The 16,352-nt window shown below is 35.0% G+C and overlaps 1 protein-coding gene across 3 annotated transcripts in view; it reads left to right on the top strand.

Annotated features, from left to right (window-relative positions):
• Positions 1–16,352, top strand: part of LOC150076261 (transcription factor GATA-3-like) — a 351,889-nt gene that overhangs the window by 282,122 nt on the left and 53,415 nt on the right. For 2 of the 3 annotated variants that reach the window (XM_090387746.1, XM_090387747.1), the window contains exons 4-5: positions 6,600–6,683; positions 14,642–14,787. In XM_090387746.1, coding sequence (XP_090243872.1) covers positions 6,600–6,683; positions 14,642–14,787 — 230 coding nt within the window. The remainder of the gene's footprint in view (positions 1–6,599; positions 6,684–14,641; positions 14,788–16,352) is intronic. The other variant, XM_090387748.1, reaches the window with a different exon arrangement.

Below are 16,352 nucleotides of genomic sequence, written 5' to 3'. Positions count from 1 at the left end.
TTAGAGGAATCATCTTGATTCGATAATTAATATATTTGTTAAGAAGTAAATGTTTTCAAAATTAAATTCAACCCATGTTTCATGCGTTCCAAACATTATACGATACATAAATAAAAACTTAATATCCCTTGTTGTATCCAACGTTTGTAAATGATGAAATTTCTTCAGACAGCTGGAGGACAAATTCCACTTCCTTGACGACGATTGACCCATTTTCATGATCCACTAGCGAAAAACTCTGAAATTCTCTCCGAACCTCTCATTACGGGATAAGACCTTATTCCAAATATGTGAAACAGCGAGAGGCTTTCTTTGAATTTCTCCACTTTGATTACTTTCCAGAACAAGTGACCTATCATCATTATAAAAAATAGAGCAGAGCTGCACGCATGCACAAGACCATACACCACACTTAATGCATGAAATACTCAACCTACTATTTTCTGTTCTTAGTGGTTAGGAAATTACTTCACTACGGTGGTTTAATTAGCCGATAAAAGCCAAAAGAAAGTGAAAAGTATCTTCTTTGGTGGAGTGGGAAGAACCTCAATAAATAGGATTACACGTATTGTAAACAGCTTTCAAGTAATGCACATTCGATGGAGAACGAAGTAATGGGGGGGGGGGGGTTTGTAAAGGAAACCAGCAAACATGAAAATTCCTGTCAGCCTTAATCTGTCCGGAGAACCGAAATGTTTAAAAATTCAGTAATCATACAAATAATAAATAAATAACATCGTTGAGTGATTATAATACAAACCGAAACGGTTAACAAGGCCATTAAAGATACAATTAATCTTTCCACATTTTGTCTTCATTTGAAATTGGCATCTGCCAGAGTTCCGAAAACAAGACATAACGATGGTGAAAAATAACTACCATTCTTTTCTTGAAACAACAACGTAAACAACTTTTTTTTTCTCACAGTTACACGCTATTAGGTCTATATTAACAATAGTTTCAGTCCCTCCTTTTCATTAAAAGTCTGACAATTTAATTGCACAGGATCTATGCTGATTACATCTCAATCCACTGGCGCCATATGTTGCTGCCAGTGTGCTTGTCACCAAAAACTTTTGTTGGGGTTTCACTTGTCGCCTATATCACTCGAGTGACAATACATTAATGGATAAAGACCCGCATTTCATTAGACTTATTAGCAGCTAATTTGTATGCTATTCAGGTTATCCGTCAATTAAATATGAATATATGCTAATGAAACTTATTTATCTTTGCATAAATATATAATTAAGCCTGTTTCGATTGTATTTTTTATGACAATTATTTAAGTGATGATATTATATTCTCTGCAGGCCGACGTTGAACTTTCTTTAAAAAAAATACCTTAAGGGGAAGGTTTAATTGCGCCATCAGTATTGCTATCTGGTTATAGAACGGTAGTTATTATTCGTGGGAGTCCCCCCCTGTAGAAGGTGATTAAGAAATTCGATTAACCTTGGTTTGCGTTAGTATTTATTTAATTTGAAATTGCATACCTATAACATCATTTTAAAAAGATTTACCTGATATTTACAAAGACCAGAATTATCATAAAGAACTATACGATATTCAGGAAAACTTAGTGAAACCTTTAAAATTCGATTGACAACTGGTTCAATAAAAATTCTCTCATCCTGTCCAGTTTTACAAGTGAATTTATAAATAATATCAGAATTACATCCTATTATATAAATTAGAAACCGTTTTAATGATATTAAATCCAACTTGCAGAACAGCTTTCCTTCAACAGTTCTTTCTGTCTTCAAAGGAGAGAGAATATTATTATTTCCAGTGTAAAGTGCATGTAGTTAAACTGTATTTCCTTTTGTTATGTGTATAAATTAGTGTGTGTGTCAATCAGCAGTATTTGGGATGAGGTTTCCTACAACAATTTTAAGTTTTTGAGATCGTTGACGCAAGAAAGATCATACGGTTCATCTATTCACAAACATCTTCAACATGTCTTACGTATATCTGTATTACAAAAGGCTATAGAATGTCGACATGCAGTTAACGATCTCCACGGAAAAATAAGCCTGATATTGAGAATGCATATAAAACAGCTAAAATAATATGAACGGAGCATTTCCACTACTAAAGTGTATCAAGTCGTAACAAACATCTGATGTACACTTTTAAATTAAAACTAACAAACTCGAGCAATCTAACTGCGCTATAAAAAAAAATTTCAATACTATAAGGCTTGGTAAGATCGAATATTACTGCAGTGACATTTTTAACAATACGTTGTTGAATAAGTATTAAATATATAATGAATATAAAATCAATAAAAATATCATCAATACATTTCTCGATAACGATTGTGCATGGAGTAGTAGACATTGGGTATAATTCTCATGTGTGTTGTGAGAAGCCAGCATTCTTTCTTTGCTGAATGTAAAAGTTTTTTATCACATTTTATTTTACTTCTATTTCTGTTCAGTCATATTCGTTTTTAAAGCTTTTATTCTAACATTTTTTACATTAAATTAAATTATCCTTTTATTAAATTAAATTACCCTTTTGTTGTAATTTATTTTATATTTTATTCATTTGTAATATCTTTTGGCATGCTGCCTTCTTTTTTTTTTTTTTTTCTTTTTCTTTTTTTATCATTCACTTGTATAAAATGGCAGATTCATTACAATGTTACGGCAGTCGACGATACCTCAACGTAGATACCTAACGTGAAAGCATATACCTGACCCAAGCAAAATTTGTATTCCAAAAGAGATTTATTATATATTATCACATCATAAGAACACCACAGCAAATTAATTTTAAAAAGTTAGGTACACAGTGCGTTACATTTTAGACGCGTTTAATTTTGATTTCTCAAATTAATTGCATTTTTTCTTCTTTTCTATGATTAAAAGAAGTAAAAAGTAAATAACTAATTGTTTACAACTATTATTATTATTATTATTATTATTATTATTATTATTATTATTATTATTATTAATTGGTAACAAGAGTTCAAAACAACCGATTAATTACTAATTAACTAATATATATATCATAAACAGTAGAACGCGGATAAGAAATTCCCGCATAAGAAGTTTTCCCCTATACTAGGCTTAAGTCCCAATTTCACCTCTGTAATGTATTATTTTCCCGCTTAAGAAGTTTCCCGGATAAAAAGTTTTCCCGCATAAAAAGTTCGTGATAAAGAATACACAGTGTATTATTATAATGACGTTTTCCCACTTAATACGTATTTTAAATAAATAAATTATTTATTTTTATTATTAAAAATATTAAACAATATAAACATTTGGTAATCAAACAAGTTAGTGCCAAATATCATTTTAGTTCGTAGTAACCCACTGAAGCAGGTGAAATGGCATCGTTTTTGATAAACATGTATCTCATATTGTGAATGCCTTCACAGCGAGTTGCCCTGATATTGCACACATCGGACACATCGCACTACCACCACCCAGGGGTTGTGGGGTGATGGTATTCGCCGAAAATCCACTGTCGAAGCGTTGCTTATTCGAGGTAATTCAATATCAGGGCAACTCGTTGTGAAGGCGCTCACAATATGACAACAACACACACACACACACACTACGCAAACATAACACTACACTCATTTCTGGCCATTGTACAGAGTCTTGTTCATCGCAGAGAACCACGGCGGAGATTAACGTTTAGGGACCGCCTTGCGTAAGACACAACACATGTCCACACATGTCACAATATGAGATATAACAAAAACGATGCCATTTCACCTACTTCGGTGGTTTACTGCAAACTAAACTGATGCTTGGCACTAACTTGTTCGATTAGTGAATTTTCCATAGTCTGAGGCGTTCAACGCTGATATTTTTAGTAGAAACATTTTGCAGTGACATATTGCAGTTGTTTTCATTGATATCCATAATTGGATACGTAGACAGTGTTAAGTTCTGATAGTTGTGAACAGTTCTGAATTACTTAGTAGATTAGTGCTCTGTCTTACTGTAATTGTGACCTTTTAAGGTACGTTGAAACTCCAAAGGAGCTCATTCTTCCAACTTAGTAATGAGTTTAATGAACAGAATGTTAAGCAATTAAAATTCCCTTGTTTAAAAATGTTTCCCATAGGCAGAGTAACATATTTATAAATTCTGAAATAGTACTTAAAAATCATCTTTAACTTATGTGTATCTTTTCATTTTTATTTGTGTAGTTAATATTTCATACCCTTAGGTCATTTTCCCCTTTTTAGAAGTTTTCCGGCGTAAGAAGTCTAAACCTCCAGTCCCTTGAGAAACTTCTTATCCGGGTTCTATTGTACTTATATTTCAGCAAACTTCTGATACTGTTCCATATGAAAGACTGCTATACAAACTGGAGCAGTGTAGCAGTAGAGGAAAGTTACTGCTATGGATAAAGGGATCATTGAGTGGTAGAAGGCAGAGAGTGGTTAATAGTGGGTGCTGCTATTTTTAGAATAAAGTGGAGTCCCTCAGGATTCCGTGATGGGCCTTTCATTATTTTAAATATTTATTACCGATACTATTAATTTTAATGTCAAAGTTTGCAGATGATATGAAAGTTGCTAGGATGGTTAATGACAGAAAGTAGGGTATGGTTCTGAAATAGGACCTAGACAAATTAGTCAGTGGGCTGAGAAATGGCAAATCAGGATTAACATTGAAATATGCAAGGTACTGTGCATGGGAAGCAGAATAACATACCAACTGGCTGGTACCGCTCAAGGAAGTGGAGAAATTAAGATACCTGGGATAATTTTAAATCTAATATAGAGTTTTCTGAGCAGTATACACAGGCTGCTAGGACAGCACTGGGATCCTGTCAATCACCTCCTTCTCCCATTTGTATATGTCACTGGTTAGGTCGCATCTTGATTACTGCATATAAGTCTCGAAGCCTCATTTTAGGAAGGATGTGGATATGTTGAAGCAGAGAAGAGCAACAACATTAGTCGAAGACATAAGATGTTACTCTTGGCATAAAAGACTTCAGTTCTGCAAATTGAAGCGTCGAGCTAGATACGTGCGAGAAGACCTGACTGAAGTGTTTAAGGCCTTAAATGAATATATTAAGTGCAATAGCACCATTAATATATACATAGCCTAAACTTGCTCGCAGCTTGAGGCTTTAGCCCTAATCGCATATTGGCCTTAAACGAATTAAATTAAATGCAGATGGCATCCTAACACTTGCTCGGAAGACAAACATAAGGGAACATAAATTTGCTTTCAACCAGAGAATGATTAATTTTTGGAACAAGGTTTCACCTGCGGTTGTGGAGGTGGGTAGTTTGAATAAATTCAGAATTAGACAAATTATTAGAGATGGACAGATGAGGTGGGTAGCAATTTATTTATTTATTATTATTATTTTTTTTTTGTTAATGTTATATAAGCTTGCTTCCTTGTTTTAGTTGCCACTACTTCTACTAATAATGTATAAGGATAATTCTTCTCAATTCATTGCACATACCTCGCAACGTAATATTCACTAAGCGATTTGTAATAGTTTGCATATTCCTCCTGGATTTTGATTTTAAAAAATTTAAATGCCACACATACTTCAGATTACAATATGTAGTCAACATTTTACATAAAGTACTTTATTTATTTTCTCACGGATTTTAATAAAAATTAAAATACGTATTTCACTTTTCTGCTGTGATTAATGTAATAAACAAATTGTAATAATTCATTATTTAAATATTATTAAATGAATAACAAATAATACAAGCTCTTCATAAAGATGATTTTCATATGTGCATTGCCTAAACTTCAACTTTTCTTTTCTGCTCATTCGCCATGTTGCCCATTTATTCCTTCAATCATCGCATGGCACAAACATAAACACTAGTACAACGTGTACGGATTAAAAACTTAGTATATGGACTTAATTTCGTGATAATCCAGCCAGTGGGAGCCAAGCTGTTACATTCGGGAGGACGGACATGGTGAAGAAAATAGGCGCTTTATGCATATGCGAACGTGCCTAATAAAAGACATTTATTTACCCATGGGTTATTTTAGTATTTAAGAGAAAACTGAATCATCCATAATACGAATTTAAAAACGTGACCTTGTAATATGCAAGTTCCAACTAAACTATCAAATCGATGCGTAATTACTGTAATATCTATGCAATAATATAGGTAAGATGAAAGAGAATTTTATGAGACACTGAACTATGTCCTATAAAAACATCTCTGATAAAAAAAAAAAAAAAAAAAAAAATTGGGCTATATGACCGCTCTAGAGTAAAAATATATTTAGAAGTGTTTCTAAAAAAAAAACTAAAAATTCTCTGTTAAAAACGGAACATCAGATAAAAATTGGGAATATATTTAGCCTTGGCACATCGCTGCCCATGCCATTCCCAGGATAACCACTGCAAAAGATTATTTTAGTTTTTTTGGATAATGAAAAAAAGTCTGTCTTTTTAAAATAAAATATAAAAAAAAAAAAAAACATTAACACTGGGAATGAAAGAAGGTGATTCAGTATTCCAGTATAGTTAATTAATTATTAAAGCTAAACTCGGACTAAACAGTAATACAATTGATATGTAATAATATGTTCTCCATTCTAAAACAATCCCTATTTTTTTCTTATAAACATTAGACTCCCCTCCAGCAATTCGGGCAGGCTCTTCCAACGAAGCGATTAGTCTAACTTCGGTGGAAGAGAGGTATCAGTCTATGTTAGGTAGGTGTCTTTACTTCTTTTTTTTTTTATCGGTTTTTCGAATTTTTAATTAGTCACAGTTCCTTCTGCGAAATAATTAGCTTAAATGTCGATTTATACAACACAGCATTCAGATTATACAATGTCGATTTTTACAACATTCAGATGTTTACTAATTCGATAAAATTTCACAAAAGTCCAAACAGAGAGTGAGGGAGGGAAAAAAAGAAGAAGTTATTTTCTATATTCCGTACAGTACAGTATACGGTGTTTAACTAACCTTAACTAAAATATCCTCTATAATTTCATACATCTCTCCATTTTCATCACTAAAATATGACTCATCACACCTTCTTGTGATTTGTCAGCCTCGCATGAATTTAGGTTTACGTAACGTACAAAAGTTCTAGTACAGTATAAAAGTTCTAGTAACCATACGTATCTATATGTATATTCACATGCTACATCAACCTATATACACAGCACATTAAAATTTAATGGGAAAAATAGTCTTAAAAAAAATTCGCATAAACTGCAGGCAAAGGATCACCCAATATCTAAATAAGATGCTTACTTTGACAGATATACTTAAAATATATTGAATGCAACTTTATTTATCAAAATGAAAATATATAGCATACAAATATATTTGTGCAAGAAGCATTTCATTCATCTTGTATAAAGGGATTACATTCTTGCCAGCCTAAAATTTTCAGCCTAAAATTCTTGCCAGCCTAAAATTTTTAGATGGTTCTAATATTATAGCAAAAGTCACCGAGCTAAATGAAAAAAAAATGTCCTCGACATTGTTTTCATTTAGCTCGGTGACTGTTGCTATAGTATTAGAACCATCTGAATTCAAGCTCATTTTGTCATTTTTGGGCTTTTTGGCTTCAGAACAGGACATGGTAACACTCGCGAATTTTCTTCCAAGAATTCGGTTTTATAGATTCATAACAATTCATAACATAATTTCTAAGCACTGCCAAACCAGTATCAAGCATTGATAGATCGATATATAATATAGATAAACAACATTTTGAACGATATAATAAGTAACGCAAGGTATGTGTGGGCAGGGGATGTAAAGTATCGATTTAGGTTATTGAATATGGAACTAAAGGAATTCATACCGATATTTTGCTTTCAGATTCGCTGAATTCTAATGTTATTTTGGATGAGTGTACATTTGGGAAAGAACTACTATTTCATATATTTACAATTCAAAAAACAATAGACAAATAGTCGTTGGTATTCGGAGATTATACAGGCACTTGGTTGAAACAACTATACAAAATCACATTAACTTTTCTAAATGATATTCCTTGTTTTTGATATTTCTCTTGATTCCTTTCTGAATATTCCTTGTATTGTATTTCCTTGCAAAAGAAATCCTGTGACCTAAATATAGTCACCTATGTACATTTGCCTATGAAACTAAATGTTGCGGAAATTTTGCTACTCAAAGCCCAACCTTAGTACTATATATCGAGCTAAGCGATTCTGGATGCTTAATTTACACTATTATTACAAATTACCTTTTGTAATAATATTATTACAAATTACCTTTTGTAATAATAATGAGAAGAATGAAGTTCACTTTAACAGCGGATTTCCAGTAGATCTCGGTGACAGTTCGTTTTAACCGTGAGTCAGCTGGGAATGGTTTGTAAGATTTATAAACGTACAAATTATTTTTATATAGTACTGAACAATCGAAATTGTATATAGGAAGGCTTACATTTAAGTACATATATATATATATATATATATATATATATATATATATATATAAAGGACAAGCAAAGAACGGAAGCGACGAGTTTAAAAGTTGGAATAGGAATATATAGTTAAATAGAGGGGGGGGGGAGAATTCACTACAACCACTTCAGAAGGCTATTAGGACAACCATATACATCATTTAGTGAGCAGGTATAAGCAGTGCAGTAGTCGTAAAATTATCAGAAGATATACTCTATGAATGTTACGAAAAGCGGAGAATATACTGTGCATATCAGACTTATTAATCGAATTCGCTTCGGTCGCAAAGAATAGAAAACCAGAGGGTATACGCTATTCACCTAAAAGCATTCAGAGGGAATACGGCATATACCCTCCACTACAGCCCTAGATAGCCGACAAGAGAAAAATCTAGAATTACAGATACAGCAGTGGCGGTGCACATGAAACCAGAGCACATTAAGGAAGCGGCTTCAAAAGAACGGTCAGCTGGGGAAGGTACTGGCAGCCAAAACAAAGCAAACATGAGACAAACTTTCGGTTTGAAAAGGCACTAAAAGCTAAAAGATCTGAATAACTAATACTGAATGTAGACGAATAAGAAAGGGACCCTCAAAAGCAATAATTCTAATTGTAAAATTTATAATGGGAGTTTTGACAATCGGAACAAAAATATATACAAATTTTCAGCGGAAATGAAGTGTGGAACCCAATTAGAGTATGAAATAGAGTTGTCTGTTTGATTTTAAGGAATAAAGAAGTAGTTTTAAAGTGTGCATATCGCGCATAGGATAGGCCCTTATGTAAAGAAGAGAAAAGTGGAAGATAGTGTTAGTAGTGAAATGTAGGTTTTAATAACTAATAGCAAATGGGAAAATTGCTGTGATGTAGTAAGAAAGACGGAAAAATCAGCTGAGAGAAAAAAATCGCGTGTGTACCCTGTACGCACGAAAGATGTTTCATGTGTAAATATCTTTGACGACACCTACTAAGTTTCGAACAGCTAGAATCGAAACATGAACGATGTAATTTATGCTCACGCCCGCTACTTACTCTACCGAATCAAAGTTTGGAAGAGTTAGGCCAATAGCCTAATCACCCATTTGATTGAGCCATTTGTTGAATAGTATGATTGTAACAATACAAGTACTGTATTTGTATTGTTACAATCATACTATCATGTTGGATCGTGTTACTCTGTCATGCTTTGTCGCAAATTACACATCCAGCGCTACGAGATCTGCAAGAAACGACAGTATTCACCCATAATACGCTATAGAAACTATGACTTGGCTCAAGATCTCAACGAATACAAGCGTGAGATGGTAACGCTGCACGTTCCATTTTGCAATGAGGAAAGAGGGGGATACTGTCAGAGATGAAATATGTCAAGATCGACTATGACAATGAAGAGCTCATACTAGATCTTAAATTGTATAAATCGGACTTGGACATTCGTAAAACGACTGAAATATGTAAGAAGATGTGTCAAGACAACGACACTGACGAAGCATACCGTAATGACCTGCATAGCCTTGTAACGCGACTGCGAGAAGAAGACCCCTTTCGAAACTTTTACAATCATCCAAACAGTGAGATGAATGAGGATCTAAATTTCGCCACGCTCAACCAAGTCAGCGCAATTGCAAAGAAACGCGAAAACTTGATGACCAACGAGGACTTCTGCAACTTAATGAGAATGGCCAATGACAAGCAAAACATTCTACTCTTACATGTAATTTATAGTCTGTTATCTCCCAATCGCGAACCGATTCAAATATATGCTATTTTTCTGCAACCGGCCCGGCTGGTTGCAGAAAAACGTTTGTGATTTGCCTCTTGATGGAAATATACAACCGCTTCAGTAATACAGACGGGTACTTAAACGCCTACATTACATGCACTTCAAGTGTTAAGGCTGAAGGGCATGTAATGTAATGATCTTGGATGTGATCAGAGCTGGTTTATGCCAGCTCTGAGCATATCCAAGATCACCTCCCATGATCCTTTAAGCGATCTCCTCTCCCTACTCCGTTTTTCTTTATGAAACGGAAATTACGTCAAATGACGTAATTTCCGCGTCGCAAAATCGTGACAATTTAATTTTACTACCGTTCGAAATTTAGTAGGTGTCACCAAAGATGCTTACATATCAACAAATGGCAAGAGAAAAATTGCCGTGGGAATCGAGATGTAACATTTAATTGGCAGACTGACTTACTTATTATGGACAAACGCATGTGCATTGAAATCGCTTGGTTGAGCTCAGATGCCCAATTCTATTAGCCAGAACTGGAGACACGAAAAATGCAACGGTCTGCAGAGAGAATGAAGTAGCCTTATTCAGGGAGGATGGTAAGGACAATGCAGATAGAAACGCCGTGGGAAAAAATGTAAGTCAGTAGAAATGTCACGAAAGTGATATATAGAAGATATAAGAGATTGGTTGAACACGTTTAGGAGTTATAGGTAATGTGAATTTAAGGTTTATGAACAATAGGTACAAAAGAAGCTCCCTTATCTGACTGGAAATTTAAACTGGAGAGAGTGGTTGCTTATCAGTAATTATTTTACCCTTTATGTGTATATATAAGTAAATGTGTTAATGTTTTGCATAATGTATAATATTTTGTTATTCTATTTTGTGTATCAGTCTCGATTGCTTATGAGATATATATATAATTCTGCGGGATATACATACATTTATTTGTACAAAAAATAACCTTCATCTCTTGGATCTTCTAATCATATTGAGAATTAATAGTATTAAGTGTAGTAGTACTACACTTAGGGTGGTAGAAAATGAAAAACACCTGGGAGCAATTGTGCAGTCAGATGTGAAATTTTCTGAGCAATGCAGACAGGCTGTCAGAGCAGGTCATGGGGTATTGTCAATGATATACAGGAATTTTGCTAGTAGGGAAAAGGAGGTGTTATCCCTTTGTATAAGGCAATGGCCAGGCCACACCTTGAGTACTGTGTATAGGTCTGGAGGTCTCATTTTAGGAAGGATGTAGAGTTGCTTGAGCGTGTACAGAGAAGGACAACAAGATTGGTGAGAGGAACGAAGGGGTTCTCTTACCAAGAAAGGCTTAAGTTCTGAAAACTGTAGCGGCTGGGGCCTAGGTATCTGCGAGGTGACCTGACTGAGTTGTATAAGGCCTTGAATGGGTTGAGCACACTGAATTCTGGTGGGATTCTTCTGCTTGCTCAGATTACGAACCTAAGGGGGCATAAATTCAAATTGAGGAAAGACAGTTGTAGAATAGATGCGCAGAAAGTTGCCTGTAGCCAGCGGGTGGTAAATTTCTGGGACAAACTTCCATCTGTTGTTGTGGAAGTTGGTAGCTTAAATAAATTCAAGGAGGAACTGAACAAACTTTTAGAGGAAATGGATGTGTGAAATTGGTTTTTTTTTTTTTTTTTTGGCTGATGCTACATAAGCTCATACGCTTGCTTTCTTGCATCACATACCTCTACTAATACTACTAATACAGCAGTCAGGTTGCATTATGAGATTTAGTCCTTTAAGGGGAGCTGTTGTTGTCACCAAAGTTGGCAATAATTATTGAAATAACAATACTAAGAAAAGGGGTTTGTAGACGAAATATATAATGATATATTAAAAAATAATATATAAAGAAGTATCTTATTGATTTATATTTCCATAGGATGCAAGCAACTACGAAAAAAAATGCATAGCCAGTTAACCAGTTAACATTTTTGTCAGTTAATAACTGAGCACTGAATTCAGCAACTGTAACAATGAATTGTTAACACACCTCTCGGCGCACGGCTGTTCGGAATATAAATAGACACCTGCTTTTCTTTTCTTTCCTTTTTTTTCTTTTCAGTAGTTCTTATTACTCTTGATATTTTTTATGAATAGCTTCAATAAATGTTATATATAGCTCTGTTCATTTTATCAGACAACTTTAAAATTTTATAACGCCGCCAGTGAAAAAACACTGATAGAAATAGGCTTGCTGTTCTTAGTACATAACCAGAAAGATATAGATGATACTAATGCCAGGCGCTATCGTGTCATATAATATCATTAATCTGCAAGAGATGACAACCATCAACAAAACATATACTGCATCCTTATTATGACTTAAATCAAGTAAGTATTTTAAAGTGTGCTCATTTTTGAGATACATTTTAATTTTGTTATATAGGACATCCTATATATATTACAGCATATGGCCAGGATAGAGTATGTCAGTATTTTAAAAGGTTTGAAATCTATCTATTTTTTTGATTTAATATACTTGTTTTTATATTAGAGTTTTTAGGAGCATCAGCGACTAAGGCCATATTCCTCTGTGCATACTGTGTGTGTTCAGTTGTCAATTTTCTATTTGCTGGACGAAAAACCCGAGTTCCCGGGAGAAAAAAAAAACTATGCTACCCTCGCTGAGACCGACAAACTCAGCCACGTTGTGAAAAAGGCCCATAAAAATTACTCATCTCATCGACGGGACTCGAACTCAGGTCTTTTCCACCCGGCGGGCGACCCACGAGGGCAATATACTTGTATGTATGTATGTATTTGTTTATTTAAATACTTCACACCCACAGGGCGCTCAAAACTCGGGTGAGAAAACTAAGAATTGCGAGTATAATAAATTATTCATGCAAAATTAGGTTTAATGAAACAGGATTAAAAGTAATTTCTTATAGTGTAACAGATGGATTAAACAGATAGAAATTAAAACTGAAGTAAACAAAACAGAGGCGTAACAAGTAAATGCTGAATACGTGGGACACAAGTGAAAAATAAATTTTATGGTATGAGAGAAAAAATACCTTGAAGGAAATTTCGCGTTAGCCAAGACAACACGTATTAAATTCCAGCAGACCTACTGTTAATATTAACACCAGACCTGCTGGCATTTAATACGTAATACATTTCTGCATTAAATTCTTCACAGACTACTTTTTTATAATGTTGTTTTTGCTATTGTTGCATTTCGCTTCGTTGGTGTTCTGTTAAGTTTACGAGAATGTACCATTTAGTACGAATGATTGTGTAATATAGCATTTGCTAATGGATTTAGTGACTCGGGAAAAATTGTAATTACTGCCAGATGCTTGAATAATGGTACAGTTTAAATAAAATAAATGCTATGTAGTGTAAATGATACTAAATAAAATTACGAATTTTTCCAAGACTTTATGCACTGGATGATGTTCTACAAAAATGTTTGCATATTTCAAATATGCAGTATTAACAAATACGTTTAAATATCTGGACTAATAAATATGACTAACTAATAAAATTTTCTTTTATATTAGGGTTATCCGCATTACACTAGTTCTCTGGTCGGTTTGCCTGTTTTACTGGAGAGAAATCAAGCTTCCTGGATAAAAAATCTTGCTGTCCTCGCCCGAGACCGGCTAACTCAGCCACATAGTTTTATGGGCTTTTTCACGGAGTGAATAAAGCCATAAAAGTTCCTGGCGCATTAACCGGGTTCGAACATATGTGAGATTAAATTACAATTTAGATTTCCTCACTGGGAGGGGGGGGGGGGGAGAGTGAATGTGCATTAAGCGCCACAGAAACTACGGCTATGAGATATTTTGACACAATATATCAATATATTGTGTCCGGAAATTGCGCGTATTCTATGGAAGGGCGATTTTTCTTGTTTTGCTGGACGGAAAACCATGCAACCCTCGTCTGAGACTAACTCAGCCAGCCAACCACATTATGAAAAAAGTTCATAAAAATTCCTTGAGTCATTGTTTGGATTCGAACCCGGAAATTTTCCACCCGAAGAGAGGAGGATGGTAATTACATCCACTGTGCTGAGAGAGAGAGAGAGAGAGAGAGAGAGAGAGAGAGAGCATTAAAGCATGATATATCTGAATTACAATTTGCTGAAGATAACGACTAAAATTTCATTAAACCGCCCAATAACCTATGAAGGAATGAGGATTTCACCAAAATGTTACAGAGGAAATATCTCTCCCGTCATTTTAGTATTCATATATATGTTTCTGTACAAGAAATCATCGTAAGGACTGTGCACATTTTAAATATTTATAGTACATTTATGTAAGCACATGATGAAATCTACTATAAACAAATACGTATACAGTACTATATAAGTGAATACTGTATATGTATGCATTAGGGCAATGTTTGTAGAAATTAGCTTATACCACTTCATTATTATTAATCTGTTGTACACATCATTAAAAATATTTCTAATGAACTTGTTATTTTTCAGAGGGTCGAGAGTGCGTCAATTGCGGCGCCACATCTACGCCATTATGGCGGAGAGACGGGACGGGCCATTATCTGTGCAATGCCTGTGGACTGTACCACAAGATGAATGGGCAGAATAGGCCGCTCATCAAACCTAAGAGACGACTGGTAAGCAAATTTTGGACATTCTTGCTACCTCACCTTACAGTCACGTGATGTTTATTTTTAACATGAAACACCATCTTCTCCCGTTCGTGTTGATACCCCGAAGCTAGAATGAGAAAAGCTCTCTCTCTCTCTCTCTCTCTCTCTCTCTCTCTCTCTCTCTCTCTCGTGTTTGGAATAAGAAGCATCCATCATTTGCATAGCAAATAATGGATGCTTCTTATTCCAAATTCAGAAAGATTTCGAAATTGAGTTTTGAGCTTCCGAAGCATTTTGCTTCTTCACGCAAAGGAAAGATGAACTTGGATGTATCACATTCATAGCAGTAAACTACTACATCTCCTATTCTTCGAAGATGCATTTAGCTATTATTCTTTCTTTCCTTTTTTATTGACGATATTGTTCATTTTGCAAGCACTATGTTTATTTCTGTGAGGTGCTACAAAAAAATAAATAAATAAAATAAAAGTAACGAAACATACTTGCATAACCAAACGCAACTAACCTGGGCCACAACGAGAATACAGTAGAATGGAAAGTGGTAACCTTCTTTACCCATACAAAAATAACAATACATGTCTCTTACGCAGGGAAGTGCTTTTTATTTGTAGTGTTAAATTGAAGGTAATTAGTGGTGATTTTCTTCACAACGTGATATGTTTGATGCTTTGAGAGTCAAATTTAGTGTGGTTTTTGTAACTATAAACAGAAATGTTGCTTTTAGCTTTTGTCTGTGTGAGTGAGATCTCCTTGTTGACGTAGAGCAGTGTGTGCCATTTGTCGATCTTCCTTATGACTTGGTAGATTGGCGCAATATTTTCCTGGAAGTAATCTCTCAAGTTCTTAATCGCCTTCTTCTGTTGTTCAGTGAAATGCAGTATATCAAACTTCTCGCTCCTTCTTTCCCGACTGTGATCAGTCTCTTGATTTCGGGTGGTGTTGGTGGCTCTTGGTCATCATTATTCTAGTCAATCGCATAATCTCTTCCAGCTCGGTGTTGGTCCAATCCATGATCCCGAAGGAGTGTGTTAGTACTGGGACTGCTTAGGTATTTATGGCTCTGACCATGTTCCCGGAAGAATAGAAACTTTGTTTTTAGCGCCTCAGTCTCCGAAAGTATTTTTCAATAAGGCGAGCCTTGAACTCCTTGTGTTCTAACTATTGAGCCTGGCATCATCCCCAGATATTTTTAAAGTTCTCCCTCTGTCACGGCTTCAATCTCTTCGCCAGTCTTCAGCTGGTAGTTTCGGCCGACTGGATTTCCCTGATGCACTCCATGGATCTTGCGTTTGTCTAGGCCAAATTGCATCCTGATGTCAATGCTAAACTTTTTTGGCTGACCTGAAATAGCTGTTGGAGTTGTTTCCCAGTTGGCGCAGAGAGTTTGACGTCATCTATGCACATCAGGTGAGAGTGGGATTACAGGTTCTTACTCCCTTCTTTTAGGATATATCCGTACTTGCTTCAATTGTACATGATGGCCACAACCACAGAAGCTCAGGGCATCTCCCTGGAAGATTTCTCTTTTGATGGCGATCGGCTTAGTCGTGAGGTTCTCGACCTTAATA

This window comes from Mastigoproctus giganteus, chromosome 13 (genome assembly GCF_048544385.1).
Source record: "Mastigoproctus giganteus isolate SK-2022 chromosome 13, ASM4854438v1, whole genome shotgun sequence".
Classification (NCBI taxonomy): domain Eukaryota; kingdom Metazoa; phylum Arthropoda; class Arachnida; order Uropygi; family Thelyphonidae; genus Mastigoproctus; species Mastigoproctus giganteus.
This window is presented reverse-complemented; position numbering and strand designations above follow the sequence as displayed.